Raw genomic sequence first — 19,646 nt, forward strand, 5'->3', positions numbered from 1 at the left:
AGACAGACATTTTCCAAAAATGGTCGAAATGGACTCAGCACACCTCAAAACGTTCAAATCCGTCAAAATTCGAAATTCGAAAATTTGCACGAATCCAATACTTTCTTCTATATATTAGATATAGAAGAAAGTAAAAACTACATCAACGTGAGCGAAGCCGGCTAGTTTGAGTTATTTATTGAGAAGAGTTAAAGGAAAAAGTTAAATATATTTATTTAAAATCTTTGAAGTATTTTTTAAATGTCGTTAAGAGTTAAGAAATACTATAAAAGTTCAAAATTCATTTTTTATGTCCATTATCTGTGGTGAAGAACAAATAAAAAAGAAGTTTAAATTATGAAAGTATTTAAATTAGTTAATTTTTTTTTTAACTTCTCAGAAAATTTAAAAAACACCCAAAAGTGGGCTAAATAATGGGATTTTTTTTAATGGTTTTTTCAAAAAAAAAACCCTTTGGGTCCAATCCGGCCAACCCTGGTGAAAATTGGGGTAAACAATATAGAGGGGGGCCCGAAAAAGTCATTAGTGACGGGTCCCAAAATTTCTGTGCACGCCCCTGGAGGAGGGCAGGCCTTCCAAACTGACAAGGGGCCTGCCTTGCCTTACTCAGGATGTATCTAGGAACTGAATTTGGCACACCTTGGTAACCAGATAGTAGCCTAATCGGAAACTAGGGTCCTGGCCCTTGGTGAATCCCCAGCTTAAAATCTGTGCAGTGTAAGTTTTATAACAGTTTTAAAGGGAGGAGGGCAGGGGCATGCACAGGGGGGAGAAGAGACACCTGTTGGCCCGGGCCCAAACCTGAAGGGAGTCCAGTATTTTTAAAACTATGGTTGAAAATAGGAGTAAACAATATGGACGTGCCCCAAAAATTCTGTGCACGTCCTTGGAGGAGGGCAAGTCTACCTAACTGACAAGGGGCCTGCCTTGGCACTAGAAGGCCCTGAATTGAGTTGGGAAAGAGAGCGGGAAGTCCTAATTAAGGGTCTAAATTTCAAGTATGCTTTGCAGCTAATGAGAACTAGAATTGCTTTTTCTGTATTTCTTCAAATTTTCACTCGTTTAATAGATATAAAATTAAGAATAAAAAAACTTTTTTTTTTTCTGACATAAGAAATTAAAAAAAAAATACTTTCTTCTGTTTTACGGTACAAAACATTTTACAAACGGTCGGACAGAAAACATAATAGGATGTACAGTATTTTCATTGTCTTATGAAAAAGTTTAATATTTCTTACTCTGTACACAGAAATAGAAAAACAGACAACATAAAATTCAAACAAATGTGTTGATTAAGCTGGAATTCAGTAAAAAGGGATTTAAACTATGAGGTTGTACAGTAATTTTGCATAACAAAATAAAATACAATAAAGTAAAATGCAAAAAAAAAAGTAGTAATTAAAAACGAACAATAGATTTTATCACTCGAGAAGTAACTTTGCCTTAATTGTTGGTAATCATGGAAACTAAAAAATCTGAAACTTCACCATTCTTATGTTTTGTCGTCTTTTATACTTTTCTTCAGAAAATGCTAAATTTTAACTAGTTTTCCAGCTTTTTTTTTGTACCACAAGACAATTTTTGCGCTTTGTCCATATACTTACGCTACAATATGCTACAAGTACCCCACATTTTCCCTACAACAAGACAAAAAAAAAAAAAAAAAAATTTTTTTCTTTTTTTTAAGGCTTTATTTGGGTTTTTTTCGGGTTTTTGTTAAAAAAAACCTGGGTCAATGAGCTTTAAAAAAAAAACCCGGGTGTTAGCTAACCCTGATTTTCACCCCTAGTTTTACAAATATTGGGCCCCCTTCTGGCTCGTGCCCGGACCAAAGGGAGTCCCTTCTCTCCCCCGCCCCCGTGCACGAACCTGCCCTCCTCCCCCTAAAGCTCTTATAAAACCTTTACTGCACCGATTTGGAACTGGAGACTCCCCAAGGGCCCCTAGTTTCCAATTAGGCTATTATCTGGTTACCAAGATGTGCCTAATTCAGCTCCTTGATACATCCTGAGAAAAAAATGCAAAAATTATGATTCTCGCGTTCTTGTGGCATATTTTTCAAGATAAAATTCTGTGACTGATATGTTCCATGTCTTGCCATTTATTGAATACCGAATTAGAGTTTGAATTTTGAAAAATTATCGGGGGATGCCCCCCCCCCCCCCGAGTCTCTTCCTCCTTTAACATCACCATAGATCGTCTAAAACTGCGTTTTTCAAATAACAATCTTGAAAAATTCCTGGGGGTCATGGGCGGATTTATGAGGGGGCAGAGGGGGGCAATGCCCCCCCCCCCCAGTTTTGGGAGGATTTAATGTAGTAACAACACATCTTCCAAAAATAAAAATAAAAAATATGTATATTTTTTTGGAATACTTCAGATGGACATGGGTGGACTTATAGGGGAGGGGGGCATAGGAGCAATGCCCCTCAGTTTTGGGAGGATTTTATATAGTAACAACACATCTTCCAAAATCTTAAAACAAAAAAATCATGACTTTTTCTTTTTTGAATAGTTCAATGAAAATGAACAGCAAAACGAATGTCCTTTTCTGATGGGAGAAAAGAAAAAAAAAAGCGGGGGGGGGAGAAACGAAATTAAATACAAATAGTACAGCTGTCACTGGGGTGCTAAAAATGTGTCTAAATTCACTATTTTGGACTGAAAACCATTCGGGCAAGTATATGAATGAAAATATAGGTTAAACCAGCTATACATTAAGCTGCAACACTTATAATAATTGACGATTATTTTAACAAATTAGAATCTAAAGCAAAGGGGACGCCCCCCCCCCCCCATTCGCGCTAGCAGAACGATCTACTCATTATGATTTGTGTCCACATTTCAAGTATATTTGTGCATAATATTTATGTTCTTACCTTTTGAGAAATTCCAAAAAACATAGTTTTTTTTTTCCCTTCTCTCTCTCTCTCTTTTTTAAAGAGAGAGAGAAAGAAAATAAATACTACCGCAAACTGAATAAATTTCAGTTATCTGAGTGTTCTGATAAAATGAATCTTTTTACTTAGAGGGAGAGTACAATTTTACTTACTTTATAAATACTGTTTAAAAAGTAAGGTAAGTCATAATCATCTAAGTCTAAGTGAGTCAGTCCTTGTCATAATTGAAATCTAAATAATTGAGTCATTAAAAGTTTTGGAAAAATTAGCTGAAATTTTATAAAAGTCTATAAAAAACCTAACAAAGATTGGTAAAATCGTACAAATCCTTTAACCGTAAAAACTGACGAATTTTCGTAAAAATTACAAAAAAAATCAAGCAAAAATTTGCAGGTAAGATTGAATTACAAACAGGGCCAAATTTGCCTATAAGATAAACAAGCTATTGCTTAGAGCCCCTGCTTTGAAGTGGGTCCCTAACTCCCAAAAATAATTCATGATTCGTTCCTTAAAAAATGGAAATTGTTTGAAAAAACTAATTTCATTTTTAAGTGCTTGAAAACCTTGAATATTTTGAAACGTGTGGCTACAAACCTTAAATTTTAAAATTTCTAACAAATGGTAGAGGGGGAGGAATGCCAAAATATGTCAAATTCAGCTCCTTGCCACATCCTGTATTAACAATGTAAAAATCATGGTTCTCACGTTTGTTAACATATTATTTGAAATAAATTTTTGTGACTCACATGTTTCATATCTTGCTATTTATTCAATCCCGAATGCCGTATTTTGGAAATTCTTTTGTATTGATTGCTTTTATCTGACTTCTTCTGCATATTGTCTATCTGTTTAGCACGGAAAAAAATACACACTACTTCTATTTCAGCCCCACTTACAACTGAAGAAAAGTTGTTGTCATGTGAAATCTATGGTTTCCTTTTTCTTTTAAATTTTTCACACTGAGAAGGATTTCATTTGCACAAATTGTGTTGAACTCTCAGAAATCAGAGTTAGGATGCTTACTTTGGAGGGTGAGTTAGCATTAGGCTGTAAGCGTGTAGATGGGGTAAACACTCCAGAGGGAAAGGGGGAAGTTAGCAAAAAGGAGGTTGGCATTAGCTGTGTGTTAGATAGTGGGAAAATTCCAGAGGTAAAGGGGAAAGTTATTGCTGAGGCGACTAACTGGGAAACAAAGGGTATAATTTTGGGAGATTCAATGGTGCGTGAGGTGGGAAACTCAATAGGCAGAGTTAGACGTAAGGTGGCTAGATGTTGTTTGCCAGGGGCTCGGGTGAGAGATGTAAATAGGGTTGCTGAAAAGAAGGGGGTATTTAATAAAGAGGATGTAGTTACTTTGTGGGTGGGAACTAACGATGTAGGCCATAGTAACAATGATGAGTTTACAAAGGAATGGGATTCCCTGTTGGACAAAGCAACCAACTGTTCGGCAAATGTCCAAGTGGTTGGTTTGCTTCCCAGGTATGGAGTGCATAGGAGTTGGTTAAACCAACGGGCTAGGTGTATGAACCTGGTACTCAAGGAAATTTGCGTTAAGCGTAGTATCAGGTTTATTGATGTGTGGAGTAGATGTAAACGAGATTGGATTGCTAGGAATGGCCTACATCTGAGCTCTACAGGGGTCAAAATGGTTAGTGGTTTGGTTTTAGAGGCTTCAGAATCAAAAAACTAAGTTGGAATGGGGGGCATGGTTTAAGGAGCAGAATTCGAAAGGGTACTAACTATCGGGATTTTAGTAGAAACGGAAATAGGGTGGCTAATAAGAGAAAAGATTTTAACACTTGGGATTCAAACAATCGTGCAGCATTAAATAAAAGTAAGATGGGCTTACTTAAGGTTTTTTATACAAATGCTCGTAGTATTAGGAACAAGATGGAAGAAGTGAAAAGCATAATTATAGACGAGAGGTTGGATATTATTGGAGTTACCGAGACATGGGCTACCGAAAGTGATGATGATTTATTATCTATTGCTGGGTATAATTTGTTTAGACAAGATAGAGTAGGTAAAAGAGGTGGTGGGGTTTTATTTTATGTCAGAGACACTTTAATTTGCAATGAATTGGTAATTAATGAAAAACCTAATGAGATTGATATGATTTGGATGGAGTTGATTAGTAATAAGGGCAAAAAACTACGTTTGGGGAATATTTATAGGCCACCCAACTTAAGCCAGGGTCAAGACGAACAGATGTTTAGTATTATTAGTGACATTTCTAGCAAGGGGTCAGTCATCATAATGGGAGATTTTAATTTTCCAGGAATTGATTGGAATAATTTTTACCATAGTAATAGCAGAGAAGAGGATTTTTTGAAAGTAATTGGTGACTGTTTCTTAGATCAAATTGTAACTCAGGGTACTCGACAGGACGCGATTTTAGATCTAGTTCTCTGCGACATGGAAGGCTCTGTTCAGGGGTTATGTGTAGGGGAACACATTGGAGATAGTGACCACAACAGTATTAGGTTTGGGATTAAATTTGATATGCACAAAGTAGAGAATTTTAGGTTTGTGCCCAATTTCAGAAATACTGACTTTGTGGCACTTCGGCAGAGTTTGAAAGCAGTTTTTTCTTCTGGATTGGACAATAGCGATGTGAATCTTCAGTGGGCAGAGTTTAAGGAAAATCTAGCGAATACGGTTAGGGATCATGTTCCTTTTAGGAGAAAGGGTGTCAACACTAAAATTTGGCCAATGTGGTTCTCCAGGGAAACTAAAGACGCTCTAAATTACAAGCAAGCTGCTTTTCATAGGCTTAGAGAAACAGGTCACAGTGCAGATAGGCTCCAATATTGTAAGGCAAGGCGTAAATTTAAGTATTTGGTACGGATTCAGAAAAGAGAGTTGGAGCAAAGACTGGCAGATAACATAAACAGGAATCCCAAGAGGTTTTTTGCATACCCTAATTCGGGGAAAGTTCGAAATAGTCATATTGGGCCACTGGTTGATGAGCACGGAATTTTAATTCAGGACGATAGTGATATTGCTAATGTTCTTAATAACTTTTTTTCGAGTGTTTTTAACGATAACTGTATCTCAACAGTTGACACCAACAAGACACAAGCTATAGTACAGCTTGAGGACTTTGTATTTTCCAGGGATGACGTTTTACTTCATTTGAAAAAAATTAAAGAGACTAAGGCTCCGGGGCCAGATAATATTTATCCGAAAATTTTAGTTGAATGTGCAGAGGAATTAGCAGATGTAATCGTTAATATTTTCAATGCTTCTTATAACTCGGGGACAGTGCCAGAGGACTGGAAGCTGGCTAACATTACACCGCTCTTCAAGAAAGGGTCTAAAGGGAGTGCGGGAAATTATTACCTGTGAGTCTAACTTCGGTGGTTTGCAAAATTTTTGAAACATTGATGAAAATTAAGATAGTAAATTTTCTAGAGACTAATAATCTATTGACTAGTTTTCAGTACGGTTTTAGGAAAGGTAAATCTTGTGCAACTAATTTATTACATTTCTATGACAAAGTTACCATGGCTTTGGACAATAAGAAGCCTGTAGATGTTGTTTACATTGATTTTCAAAAAGCTTTTGATAAGGTACCGCATGTTGCTCTACTTAGCAAATTAGCTGATATAGGAATAGGAGGGAAAACTTTCATTTGGGTAAAAAATTGGCTGACCGGAAGGAAACAAAGAGTAGTTGAAAGGGGAAATTATTCTAATTGGAGTGAGGTCTTAAGCGGGGTTCCTCAAGGATCAGTGTTAGGGCCTGTTTTGTTCATTGTCTTTATGAACGATATTCACAAAAATATTTCTGGGAACATGAACTGTTTTGCTGATGATGTCAAAGTTATGAGGACTGTAGAAAATGAAGAACAAGCAAATCAGCTGCAAGAGGATCTAGATCATATTACGGAGTGGGCTGATAAATGGGGTATGGCTGTTAATGTTGGGAAATGTCAAGTGCTACATTTAGGGCATGGAAATAAGTGTACAAGTTATTATTTGCAAGTTTCAGTCATTAGTCAGGCAGACAAAGTTACTGATCTGGGGGTCCTAATAAGTCAGGATTTAAAGTTTAGCCAACAGTGCAGCATTGCTAGCAACAAAGCCAATAAGATGCTTGGGTTTATCAATAGATCTATTTCAAATAAATCTAAAGAAGTTCTTCTGCCCTTATATAGAAGTTTAGTAAGACCCCATTTGGAGTATGCTGTTCAGTTTTGGTCTCCTTATCTTAAGAAAGACATTAATGTATTGGAAAGGGTTCAAAGGCGGGCTACAAGGCTAATAAGTGGACTTTCCCACTTAGATTATGATTCCAGGCTTAGAAGGCTAAAAATGTACAGTCTTGAGCAAAGAAGAGACCGAGGGGACATGATTCAGCTGTTTAAATTTATTAAAACGAAAGATGTTACGGGGCTAAAGTTTAGCACTGAAAACAGGACAAGGGGTCATTGTTTTAAGCTATTTAAATCTCAGGCTAACATGGATATTAGGAAAAATTATTATTTTAGCAGGGTAGTGGAACCTTGGAACAGCTTACCGGAAGAGGTGGTAATGAGCAAAGGAGTAGACAGTTTTAAGAGGGCCATTGATCTTCACTGGGGATTGCAAATTGACTAGGACCAGTCTAGCTGGGCCCAGAGCCTGCTGCTGGTCGTCACTTTTGTATTTGTATTTGTATTTAAAATAGCTATTTCTCACAAAGTCAGAACAGGACTGTAAACATTTACAATCAAGTACTAAAATATCAGAGACTGGAAAGTACAAATGAAGCGCGTTAAGTAATTTTATTTATTCTAGAGTCCTTGAAAATAATTAGATAAGTCTATGAAAATCCTAAGCAAAGTGGGCTCCAATTACTTCTACTGCATATTGTTAATCTGTTTAGCCAGGGGGGGGGGGGGGGGAATGATACACTACCTCTATTCCTTTTCGTTTTCTGCACTACTTATAATAATTAAAAAAAAAGTTTGTTGTAATGAGAAATCTATAGTTTATTTTTTCTTTCAAACTTAAAATGGCTGTTTCTTACAAAGTTTGAACAATACTGTACAACTGTATAATCTAATTATGAACTTCTATGTCTATCCAATTAACCTTTATATAAGGCTTCAGCATGCAGAATTTTATATCCATTTTACAAAATTTCCTCCGGGGGAGAAACCCGGCTCCCTAAAATTGGAGATATTCTATTTCACACTTAAAAGGGAGTACCGCGTCACTCTCTTGATTACCAGCTCCCTCTCTTTAGGTCAATTCAAAAAAGACAACATGAAAACACACATTGATGAAAACGACACACAAAAAAATAAAGCATATAAAATTATGCATTACAGGAAACAGACAAAAACATGGGAGTGGGGGGCAATAAAAATGTTGCTAAAAAAATCCTGCCCCCCCCCCCCCCCAGGAACTTAGTCTTAAATCCGCCTATGCTAGGGCCCAGTAAGCAAAACATCTTGCCTCAGTATTGCATAAAGGTTGACATGCAAGAAAAATCATCTTGCATTAATGCTGCCTCAATGTTGTTATGTTACTCCATTTATGCTGTCAGCAGGCTGCCACAATATTGACTGACAAGGTGTATGCAGCATAATATCAGGAAAATATCAAGGTAGGCTGCTTTTGTAATATTGCATACGTATTGATACGACAGGATAATATCAAGATGTTGTCATGACAGCATGAAATCAAGGTCTAGGCAAGATGATCTTGCTTTTGTAATCTTGCATACGTATTGATATGACAGGATAATATCAAGATGTTGTCATGACAGCATGAAATCAAGGTCTAGGCAAGATGATCTTACTTTTGTAATATTGCATACGTATTGATATGACAGGAAAATGTCAGGATGCATTGACATGACAGTATGAAATCAGCACGTTTGCAAGGTGTTTTATCTATTTATTTATTTGTATTATTTTCACTTTAAACTCGAGAATTAAATTTCATTCTTTAATTATTTCTGTTATTCTTCAAGATAGTTTTCTAGCTTAAGAATATTTTCTTAAAGCTGACATCTGATCGGAAATTCATATAAAGGTATTAATAGTACTCGCAATTCAATTTAAAAAATGAAAGTTTCTTCGTTTTGCGTAATACTTGACTTATTTTTTAAATTCATGCTTCTAATTGTATTATAAAGACATAAAATGCCTAGTTAGGAATAATTGCGGAAGTTTTTATAACACATTTAGGAGTAAAGAAAGCAAAATAATAAATAAGTAAATAAATACAATTAAGTACATTTCCAAATGGATGTCAGCATTGAAAATATCCCATTGACAAAACACATGAATTTATCTTAAAGAATAACATAAATAACCATTGAATAAAATTAATCTTACTCATGAGATTGAAGTGATAATACGAAATTCTGGGCTTCATGTCCTTTGTTTCAAAGTCTAGGGACGAAAAAAGTTATTTTCGGCCATTTTTAACATTGATCGCGCATCGTCTGCAATATGACTTGTTTAGTACTATATTAATAAACAAATGCAGTTATCAGTCATTCATAAGTTATTCCTTAAACAATACGATTCCACGCTAATAACTAAGCAACCAACTTAACGAAGCCTAAAGAAATGAAACGCCACGTGCAGCTCCTCTGAACCGACTGAATCGGAGGTCGAAGGAGAAAGATGTGCCAGCAAAGCGAGGGACGCTGGGTAGAAAGAACTGTGCGCATGCGCAAGTATCAACGAAGGTCCACCTGTTCTATTGTGTACTAATTACCTTGACGGCGACAGCATGAAATCAATATCATCTTGACGGCGTCAACATGTATGCAATGTTGTTATTGTAAGGTAATATCAATATTGATATTTTAAGATGAATGCAATGTTGCATACGTGTTGTTACTGTAATATTGCTTTTTAATCTTTATGCAAGCTTTATGCAGTATGAAACACGTCAATATTGACGCCGTCAGTATAATATCAAGATCTGTCAAGGTTGATGCAAGAAATTTTGCTAGTAGGGGGGTGAACCCCCGGAGCAACTCTCTCCTGAACATAATCAATTATAACTTACAATTCTGTCTTGGGAACTTAAATTTGGAAAAAAATTATCGGAAGAGAACTTTCCTGGACCTGACTTTCGCCTTCCTCACTAACTTAAAATATGGTATAAAAAACTGCGTTTTTTTATCTTCAATTTAAGAAAAAATTCCAGGAGGTAGCCCTCCAACTCCCCCTATTTCTGATTGAATATTATTCTTTACTATGACTATCCCTGCTAAACCAGAAGCTGAATCTATCTCACGCTCTCTATCTCTCTCTCTCTCTCTGCATATTGGAACATGCGTTTTAAAACAATAAAGGGGCCGCCAAATGCGTACCCCCACTCCCCCGCCCGCCCAGATTTTTGACCAAGCGACGGCCCTGGGTCATGCTATTTTGCGGTGGGGGGGGGGTATAATCCGGGAGTTGTTCCACTTCAAACCAATTTTTGTCAATAGTTAAACTCAATGGCAGTTTTTAGTCTTTTTCAGTAGTAGATGACACGAGCAGTCATGATACATTCAATTATTTTTCTATACAACTTATAGTATATGTACTATCTTTCTATATGGCGCCTTTTCTATTTTACTAGTAATAAATTCTACATTTTCATTTAACACTTGTTCAAAAAAATTTCAAATTTGTTATTTCAGTAAATAGTTTAAACAATATCGCTTTTCACCAACTATTCTTGTCGAAATGTAAAACAGTAGAATGTGTTTTGAGTGGCCGGAATGATAATAGATGGCAGCACTAGCTGAAGATTTTAATCCCCCCCCCCCCCCGTCCACTATTCCGCCGTGATTCCACATTGTTTATTTACTTATTTTCACGGATGCTTTGTGAACGAAAACTGGGACATATCCATTTTATTTGGCGTTCTATTAAGCCGTGGCTTATATTCTTGTTGACACATTTGGATTTTGATGTGTGTTTTTTAACGAACTTCATCTGGACTTACTTATTTTAAACAGGATTTTTGCAAAGTACTAATGATTTTTATATCGTAAACTTAATAAGCGTTTTCCCCATAAAAAATGTGCGAGTAATTTAATTCTGAAAGAATGTTCAACGGTAAAATAAAGATTGAGGAAGCTTTTTCCTTGCATGAAGAACCTGAACAAGAAAGAACTGAAAGCTCAGATGTTTCCTCTTATGGAAATGATAGTGATGATGAAGACTATATACCCGATGAAGAAGATGATTTTTCAATGAATGAAGAAGAAAACGTAGATGATGTAAATCATGTACCAGATCTGTCTGTGTCATCAGCATTCACTTGGGAGAAGAGAGATGTTGTGAAAAGCAATCCCCATTTCATTAGTAGAACTGGTCCCTCTGACGAAGTACTAGCCCTGATGGATCCATCTCCTGTTGCAATATTTCTCCTACTGTTACGCATGGATTTTATTGAAAGAATAGTTTCTCAAACAAATTTGTATGCCACACAGATGCAAAAGCCATTCACCCCTCTGGAGCTAAAAGAATTCCTTAGGTTCTTAGCTATTAATTTATTGATGGGAATTAAGCGTCTCCCTAGCTATAGAGACTACTGGTCATCTGATCCAGATTTGAATGATCCATTTATTTCACGACAGCTGTCCGTCAAACGTTTCTCGTGGATTTTATCTCACCTACATTTGAATGATAACAGTTTGCAACCGAAGAGAGGAGCACCTGGATATGACAAACTCTACAAATTGCGGCCTCTGATTTCAGAGCTCTCAGAAAAGTTCTTATCTGCCCTTCACCCACATGAAAATCAAGTAATTGGAGTGTCGGCTGCAAAGTTCAGGCCACGTTGCGGCTTGAAGCCAAAGATTGACCAAACCGGCTACAAAATTTGGTTGCGCTGTGACGAAAGCGGCTATGCTTGTCAATTTGACATCTGCACTGGGAAAGCAGAAGAGCCGCCAGGAGAAAATGTGGCTGAGAGAGTGGTTAAAAATTTGTGTGCACCTATTTTTGGCAAAGGTCACAAACTTTTTATGAACAGTTATTTCACAACATATAACCTCTTCCTATTTCTTGAAACCAAGGATATATTATGTTGTGGAACTGTCCATATGAGTAGGGAAAATCTTCCAAGACACTTAATGGAAGATAAGAAACTAAAAAGAGGGGATTTTGATTGGAGAGTGAGCAGTGACGAGATATTCTGCATAAAATGGAAAGACCGGAGATGCATAACAATTCTTTCAAATCAAGATCAACCAACTGAAGTTCTACAGGTGGACAGAAAAGAAAAAAATGGGACAACTAAAAAAATTCCCTGCCCTAAAGCCGTTGCTGCATATGAAGAAAACATAGGATACATAGACATTTTTGATAATCACAAAAGTCTGTACGAAATAGTCCGCAAAAGCAAAAAATGGTGGCATAAAACTTTTTTTCATTTAATAGACATGACTGTCGTTAACGCATTTATTCTGTACAAAATGCGTAACCGAGGGGAAAAATCGCTGAAAGATTTTCGTAGACAAATTGTAACAGGATTGATACATTTAGGTCAGCCGGATGAAAAGCCAAAAAGAAAACCTGCAGTGTCAATTTCAATTAAAGGACATAAGCCTTATGTACCCCCAGAAAAAAGACTAAGACATGTTGCTCACATACCAGTCAGAAGCACACCTAGAAGGTGCGCTCTGTGTAGCAACAAGGAACGAACAAGGAAAACAAGATGGATGTGCCCCACCTGTCAAGTGCCACTATGCATGCAGATAAAATCCAACTGTTTCCAAATATTTCATTCATAATTCTTATTCCTCTCTTTTTATTTTATTCCTTGATATGCAAAATTATATTTCATGGCTAAAAGGGTTGCCCAAATGAAAAGTGGACAAGTTGAATAAAAATAATACTTTCAATGTAAATCAAAAGAAATCGCCATGGGTGTTGAAACACAGGTCGCAGCATTACTGCAGCAGGTCCATGCCTTTGCTGTAGAAAGATCAGGGCTGATTCCTGATTAAGTCCTGCATGGCTCCTTCACTTCGTCGTCCGAATGGAAGCGTTTCCTCTCTCATGCTCTCTTGAGTGGCCCGAAGATGTGGAAGTCACAGGGTGACAAGCAGTCTTGCATAATATAGACGAACGCATAAACAGCGTTTACAGAAAATTTTTGACTCTGCAGAAATTTTTTTTAACTACTAACGTTAATTTAACGAGCTGATGTGGGCATCACATGACTTCCTTTTACTCCAATTTAATGTCATTTCCCCATTATTGGCAATTTTAATGTGATTCAATATTTACTCTCTAAATATCACCAACAGTGGCGAATTTAAAACCAAAATTTTTTAAAAAATCGGCAAATTTGTCACCAAGTTGGCAACCAAAAGGCTGGCGATATACATCGCCAAGTGTCTGACAAATTATAACACCACTTGAGTTTACATCAAAATTAACAATGATTTCCCCCAATAAAGGGGCAAAAAAAAAAACCTTTAAAAACACCTGAATGTAACCAAAAGGGGAGGTGCACAACTAGCCCCTCAGTAGGAGTCTATGTACCGAATTTCAACCTTCTAGGACATACCGTTCTTGAGTTATGCAACATATGTACGCACGTACATACATACAGATGTCACGAGAAAACTCCTTGTAATTAACTGGGAAATTGTCAAAATGGATATTTCGCATGTCTATAGGTTTTTAGGCACTTATCCACCTGTGGTTGAGTCGAATGAACACTTAACATTTAATTCGGGGGTGAGCAAGTGGAAATTAAGGTTGATTTTTCAGTGAAATTTTTTTGCGAATACAATACTTCCTTTCTTGTAAAAAGAAGTAAAAAAGGGGGTAAATTTTAAAAAAAAATGCCACAGTTTATTTCTGTTTCTTCCATTTTTTTTTTGTCTGCCATTCTTGCCAAGTCTTTTTTGTCAAAACAATTATTAATATGTATTTGTTTTTGCAGAAATAGTTAATTTTAAAATAAAGGGTGAATTTGGCAAAATAATTATTTGCAAAAAATTTTTTAGTTAGGATTTGTGTTCGCAGAAAGCTTTTCATTTTATGTAACTCTGGTGACAAGTCAGGACTAGGGGGGAGGGGGGGGGGGTGATCCAAAACTTCCCAAAGAATTTGTTTAGGGTACCTGTAACTGGTATTGTACGGCAGATTTTTGTAGATGATAGTGTGAACCGTTCCTTTACACAGGTCGAGTTCGTCACTGATTTCATGGGTTCTTAATGGAATCCTTCGATTAGCTCGGATCATTTCATTATCAAAAGCAATGGAATCATTGGTGAACTCTATGTTTGCGGGCCAGGTCTCAGCAGATCTGATGCCGTTGGCTGCCCTTCTGGAAAACAGCAACACCATTTGTTTAAAGCCGTAAGAACTAAACAGTGGTCACCATACACTGCCACCATTCACCGATAGATGTCCGCACTATGCTCACCTTTCGCACTCAGAAACCGTGCTACCGCGTGTTGTTCCGATCTGGACTCATCCATGGGTAACGTGACTTTCCTTTACTACAAACAGGTTACACCACTGAACGGCATCTGAGATACATACCCCATACCACCCTTGATATACTTGTGCAGTGGCGCTGTAATCGAATCATTCATTCTATGACGTTATGACGTCCACTTTTCATTTAAGCAACCCTTATATTTTCCTTTTTCTCAAGAAATATTAATTGAAAAATATGTTTACCATTACTAATGGAGAGGTTTTTATATAAAGAGTAATGGGGATAGTTACATCTGCTAGGAATGGGGAACCTTTTTTGCTATAATTTTAGCCAGAAAAGTTTTTAAAAAGTATAAAAGAATGATATCTCTTTAAAGTATGGCTAAGAATAAATTATTAGCAAACAATAGATACATCACTTCAATATTATGTAGAACAAAAGAAAATTTGAAGTTACGGTTGCCCTGCCAGCCTAATAACTTTCAAGACAATAGTCCTATTCGAATGAAACTGATTTTATGCTCGCAAACTTTTGGCCAGGAGATCTCTAATGCTTCATTTTTTTTATTTGAACGATTTTTTGTTTGAATTTGAACAGTTAAAAAAAGAGCTTCTTCTAAGGAAATTTGAGTCCCGCATAAATCTTCTTCTAATAGGTGGATTTGCTCTGCCGCTGTGCTTGGGTAGTGGAGTCGAAACGACCAGTAGAGAAATCAGCCGAAAGGGAGAAATTTTCCCTCTTTTTCCCTGCTAACCAGTTCTCTCTCCATTTGAGGTGTGCTCGTCTTCAACAGTCAGTTTGCTTGCGGCCGAACCGGTTTTAGTCGCTTCTTTCGTCTGCTGCCTTGGAGCAGTAGAGAGATGGCTTTTTTTATACCCGTGCAAGTGCTAATACACTATTATCAACGACCAGGCACTTGCATATGAAAGAATATATATGTACCCAACAATCAATGCATTTGATCTACCCTACGACGACACTTCTTTTTCTTAATGTTTAGTTAAATTTTATTTAGGTTTTTGAAATTGAAAAAGTCGTAGGTCGACATTTGCACTGCAAAAGTTGAATGTGTTAAACTTTCAGTAGCTACTTGGAACAATTATGTGAAATCAATTCAGATAAATGAAAAGAATCTTTATTACAGATTAGAGATCCATCAAATATCATATTTCGCCGAATACCAAATATTCAGTTAAAATTCAAACTGAATATTTGGACGAATACTGAAAACTTGTTTAAATTCTTTTGAAACTAATATTGATTAATAATAAACTAACTAATTCTACTCAAATTTAACATAGAAAATATTTATCTATTTTAAGAAATATGAATAGTTAAATAATTTTTTATTTAACATCTTAATTTTACCTGATATTATGTATAGTTTTTGTATTAAAACCAAATTTATCCAAAAGCAAAAGTAAATTAATATAGTAAGTAATAATTTGGTTTATGTTTGTCTGAAATTCTGCATAAATCTTAATATATAAAAATCTTCTGTGCGGACGTTTGTCACCATAAGGCTTTTAAATGGCTGGACCAATTTTGATTTAATTTCTTGTGTGTAATTAAGTTGTGGCAAGCATGGTTTCGAAGCGCGATGGATCGAATCGGAAATGTTTTTGTTAATTAGTTAATTTAAACATTGAATGGTTAAATCTCCCAAATGATTAATACTTATTTTAACCTATTGTGATGTATGTCAATTGAGAATAGATAATGTAGAGAGAGAGAGTGAAGCCTTCATTTCTTGAAAGCAACGATTTTAGGTCCCGAGATATATTTTAAAGTAAAGTACTGGAAGGTTCACACAAAACGTGTGTTCTGTCGTCCATGTTGAACCATGTGACCGCATCGGTGCTTTGGGTTTTCCTAACCAAATGATCAGAAAGTATCGTACCAAGCATCATTTGTTTCTCAGCTCAAATCCATGTGAGTTTTAGCACCAATATCAAGAATACTTTAAGGATAATCAAACTAATCAGTACATTATTAAAGGAAAAGATGATGGAATTTAAAGACGAAACAAATTTTATTTTCGTCAAGATCAATTACAACAGGGTAGTTCTGTACACAAAAGATCAGTGCAGTGGAAGATCTTGATCTTAGGTGGAAATAACAAATTAGGTAATAATCTTTTGAGTATGGCTGTAGGAACAAGCCATCAAGTACAGGAGAAAAAATAGTTAATAAAACAACTACTCAGTGGGCATTAGATAAATCAAGTTGTAATAAATATTTGCACCAAGCAGCTTAAAACATTTTCTTTTTACTTATTTTTTCCAACAAAACAATTCAAACTCTTGATAGTTTATTGAAATTTTTTAACTTTTCAATTTACAAAGTTTTAACAGAACAATGTCTGTCGGGTCCTCTAGTAGATAGATAATTTCTTTCCTGAGAGATGATTTGATAATTGATAATCATGGTTAAAACATGCTATATCATAAATGAAGAACCTTGCATTTACATTTCCATACAAATACAAACCTAGTTGCTCAGAATATTAGTACAAGTTATTCAAATGGTTTTCTGCTATGTTAATCTCTTCGGTAACTGATAAATATTTGTATCATCATTTTAAAAAATGTGGAATGAAATTCAAGCATTGCAAAGGATTATTAAACTTTGATTACAATGATCACTAGCGTAGCCAGAAATACCTTCTGGAGGTTTTTTTTTTTTTGAAGAAAAATACCTTCTGGAGAGGGTTTTTTGATCAAAAATACCTTATGAAAGGGTTTTTGGATCGAAACAGCCTTTATTTTTCTAGTTACTGTGTCATGTTTAAATGAGTTTGTAATAGTAATTCAAATGTGATGTATCACATTTGAATCTAAGGAAGGATCTAAAAGAAATTCAAAAGTAACAAATTTTAAAATTAACATCTGATATTTTTAATGAGATTAAAATATGTAACAGCTTGAATTAACTTTGTGCTGCATACTCTATTGTAACTTCCATACAATGTTTAAAAACAAATTGTTTGCTTACCAATTATCGAACAATTAAATTTGTTTACTATTCAGCCAAACCAAATATTCGGTTTGTCTGTCGAATATTCGGTGCATCTCTATTACATATATTTTCAATTAATTTAACAAAAAGAAAACAAACAGTTATGAATCTTACCTTTATCCACTTATACATGCTCTTTTTACATAAATAGCTTTTAGCAGGTTCCCGGAAATTGAAATGCCCCCCCCCCCCCCCGTGCATCAAAAAATGTCTCATACCAAAGTTTTCATGACTTTATTTTTATTTTTTTTTCTTTTATTCACTTAAGGCCAATTAATCTAGTACTTAAACATTATGCACTAATATGCTTTGAATGTGGAAATAACCAATCTTTAACATTTCAAGAGAATTAAATACTAAACCCAATATAATACCATTGAGATGCTATAAAATTGAAGGTTTTAATTTGGAGCAGTGTCATAATGATTATAACATGAGGGTAAAGTTATTAAATAAACCACTACCTCATCTGAGTTTTTATAAATTAATTTAAATTTTAATTATAAAATTGCATGTAATTTAGATAATCATAATTTAATAGCACATAAGTTTTATTGAAGAATTCAGATACTAATTTTCCAAATTTCAAAGCAGTTACTGATTTGTTCTTATGAAACAGTTGAGATGACATTTTGGTCATCTCAACTGTTTCATAAGAACAAATCACAGTTCTTATGAAACAGTTGAGATGTTTCATAAGAACTGTGCAAACAACATGACACTAAAGTACATGTTGTTTCCATTAATATCATGCTTTTGTAAGGAAACTACCATATGATTATTTCTTTCATTTTGTATTTTTTATAAGCTGAAAACGAAATCTATTATTTTGAAAATAGTTCCTGGATCAAAGTGACTCTTTTAGGCCCGTCAACGCATTTTTTTTTTAAACTGGATTATCGATTCCATCAAAGAAGAATTAATGGACGAATCGCGATATTACATTCGCTTGAATTCAAAACCAGTGAGTTTCTTTAGCAAACAAAAATGCTTTTATTCAAAATATGGTGTGTATGTATTGTATTACATGCACTATTTGCACTGTAAAAACATTATGTTGTAGAGAAGTCAATTAAAAAATAATAAATGAAATAGTTCAATTAATTTATCCTCTTAGGGCGGGGGGGGGGGGGGGTGCCTAAAATCCGCCACTGGGTTAACTCATTCTACATCTTATTTTTAATCTTGATTTGAGAAATCATTACTCAGCTGATTGGTCAATAAATTAGTATTGTCTTCCATCCAATCAAGAATGACTCAGCTGCTCTTTAGAAATTTTTTTTAGGATCAGCCATTTTACTAAAAGCTAGTTAAAGTGCTTGCAATGCAATGAAAAATGCTACGTGAAACAGCGACTCCGATATTTTTGTGCTCCCAAAATAATGACATCACTTTCAGCAACCACGATTGGTCACCCCCCCCCCCCCCCAGAAGAACAGGTCAATCTTCCTTGGTATCCACTCCACTAGGACACGAGCACACCTCTGGTAGAGAAGAAAACCACTCCTTGAAAACTGGTTGTCAGAAAATGGAGAATAAGCATCTCTCTACTCCACTAGATGAGCGCAGGGGGCTAAACAACCTTAATTAAAAAGCTCTTTTGACATAGCAACTTAAATACAAAAATAATTTTTTGATTTGATAATTTTAATACTTTCTTTTCATTCACGCTTTAACACATTAGTACATACAGGAGGAATGAACCCTCACCACTCTTAAAATTATAAGTGAAATAAATTAATTTTTAGTTATAAAACTTACAAAAGGTTTTTCATTACCCCGCACTGCCATTAGCTTCAGAACTGCGTTTGACAATAATTCACAAGATTGTACATATACTACCACCTTGCCAGGCTAAGCCCCTCAACATTGTATTTTTTATCATAAATCAAATATTATTTGAATCAGATTAGATTATGTACATGAAAAAAATGAACAATTTCCCACATATTTTTAGTCTTTTGAACTATCTTAAAACATTAAAAAAATTGTAAGCAGACCCGTTAATTTGGAGGAAGATTAGGAGGGGAAATACTCTTTGTAATGTATGTATGCATTGTTGACTGTTGTTCTCTATATTATGTGCATTATATACTCTTTGCTTCCTTCCTCTGGAAAATATTTCTACTAATTCATAATATGTCTCTAAAATATTCATTAACATTGATAAGTTTTGAAAATGTTTTATTCATTAAAGAATTAACTAAATTATTACTTTCACCAAAATTTTGTCTTTCCCATGTACACCTGATTATGATATTACAGTTCAAAATAAAATTTATTTTTTTAAATTATGTCATAAAGTTTATGATTTGATCAT

At 35.2% G+C, this 19,646-nt stretch overlaps 1 protein-coding gene across 1 annotated transcript; it reads left to right on the forward strand.

Moving 5' to 3' along the window:
• Positions 1–10,949: 10,949 nt before the first annotated feature.
• Positions 10,950–14,079, forward strand: LOC129228583 (piggyBac transposable element-derived protein 3-like). Its single transcript, XM_054863266.1, has 2 exons — positions 10,950–11,822; positions 14,047–14,079. The coding sequence occupies exons 1-2, from the start codon at positions 10,950–10,952 to the stop codon at positions 14,077–14,079; spliced, it is 906 nt and encodes a 301-aa protein (XP_054719241.1).
• The last annotated feature ends 5,567 nt before the right edge of the window (positions 14,080–19,646 follow it).

The sequence above is a fragment of the Uloborus diversus genome, chromosome 8, assembly GCF_026930045.1.
Source record: "Uloborus diversus isolate 005 chromosome 8, Udiv.v.3.1, whole genome shotgun sequence".
NCBI classification, from domain to species: Eukaryota; Metazoa; Arthropoda; class Arachnida; order Araneae; family Uloboridae; genus Uloborus; species Uloborus diversus.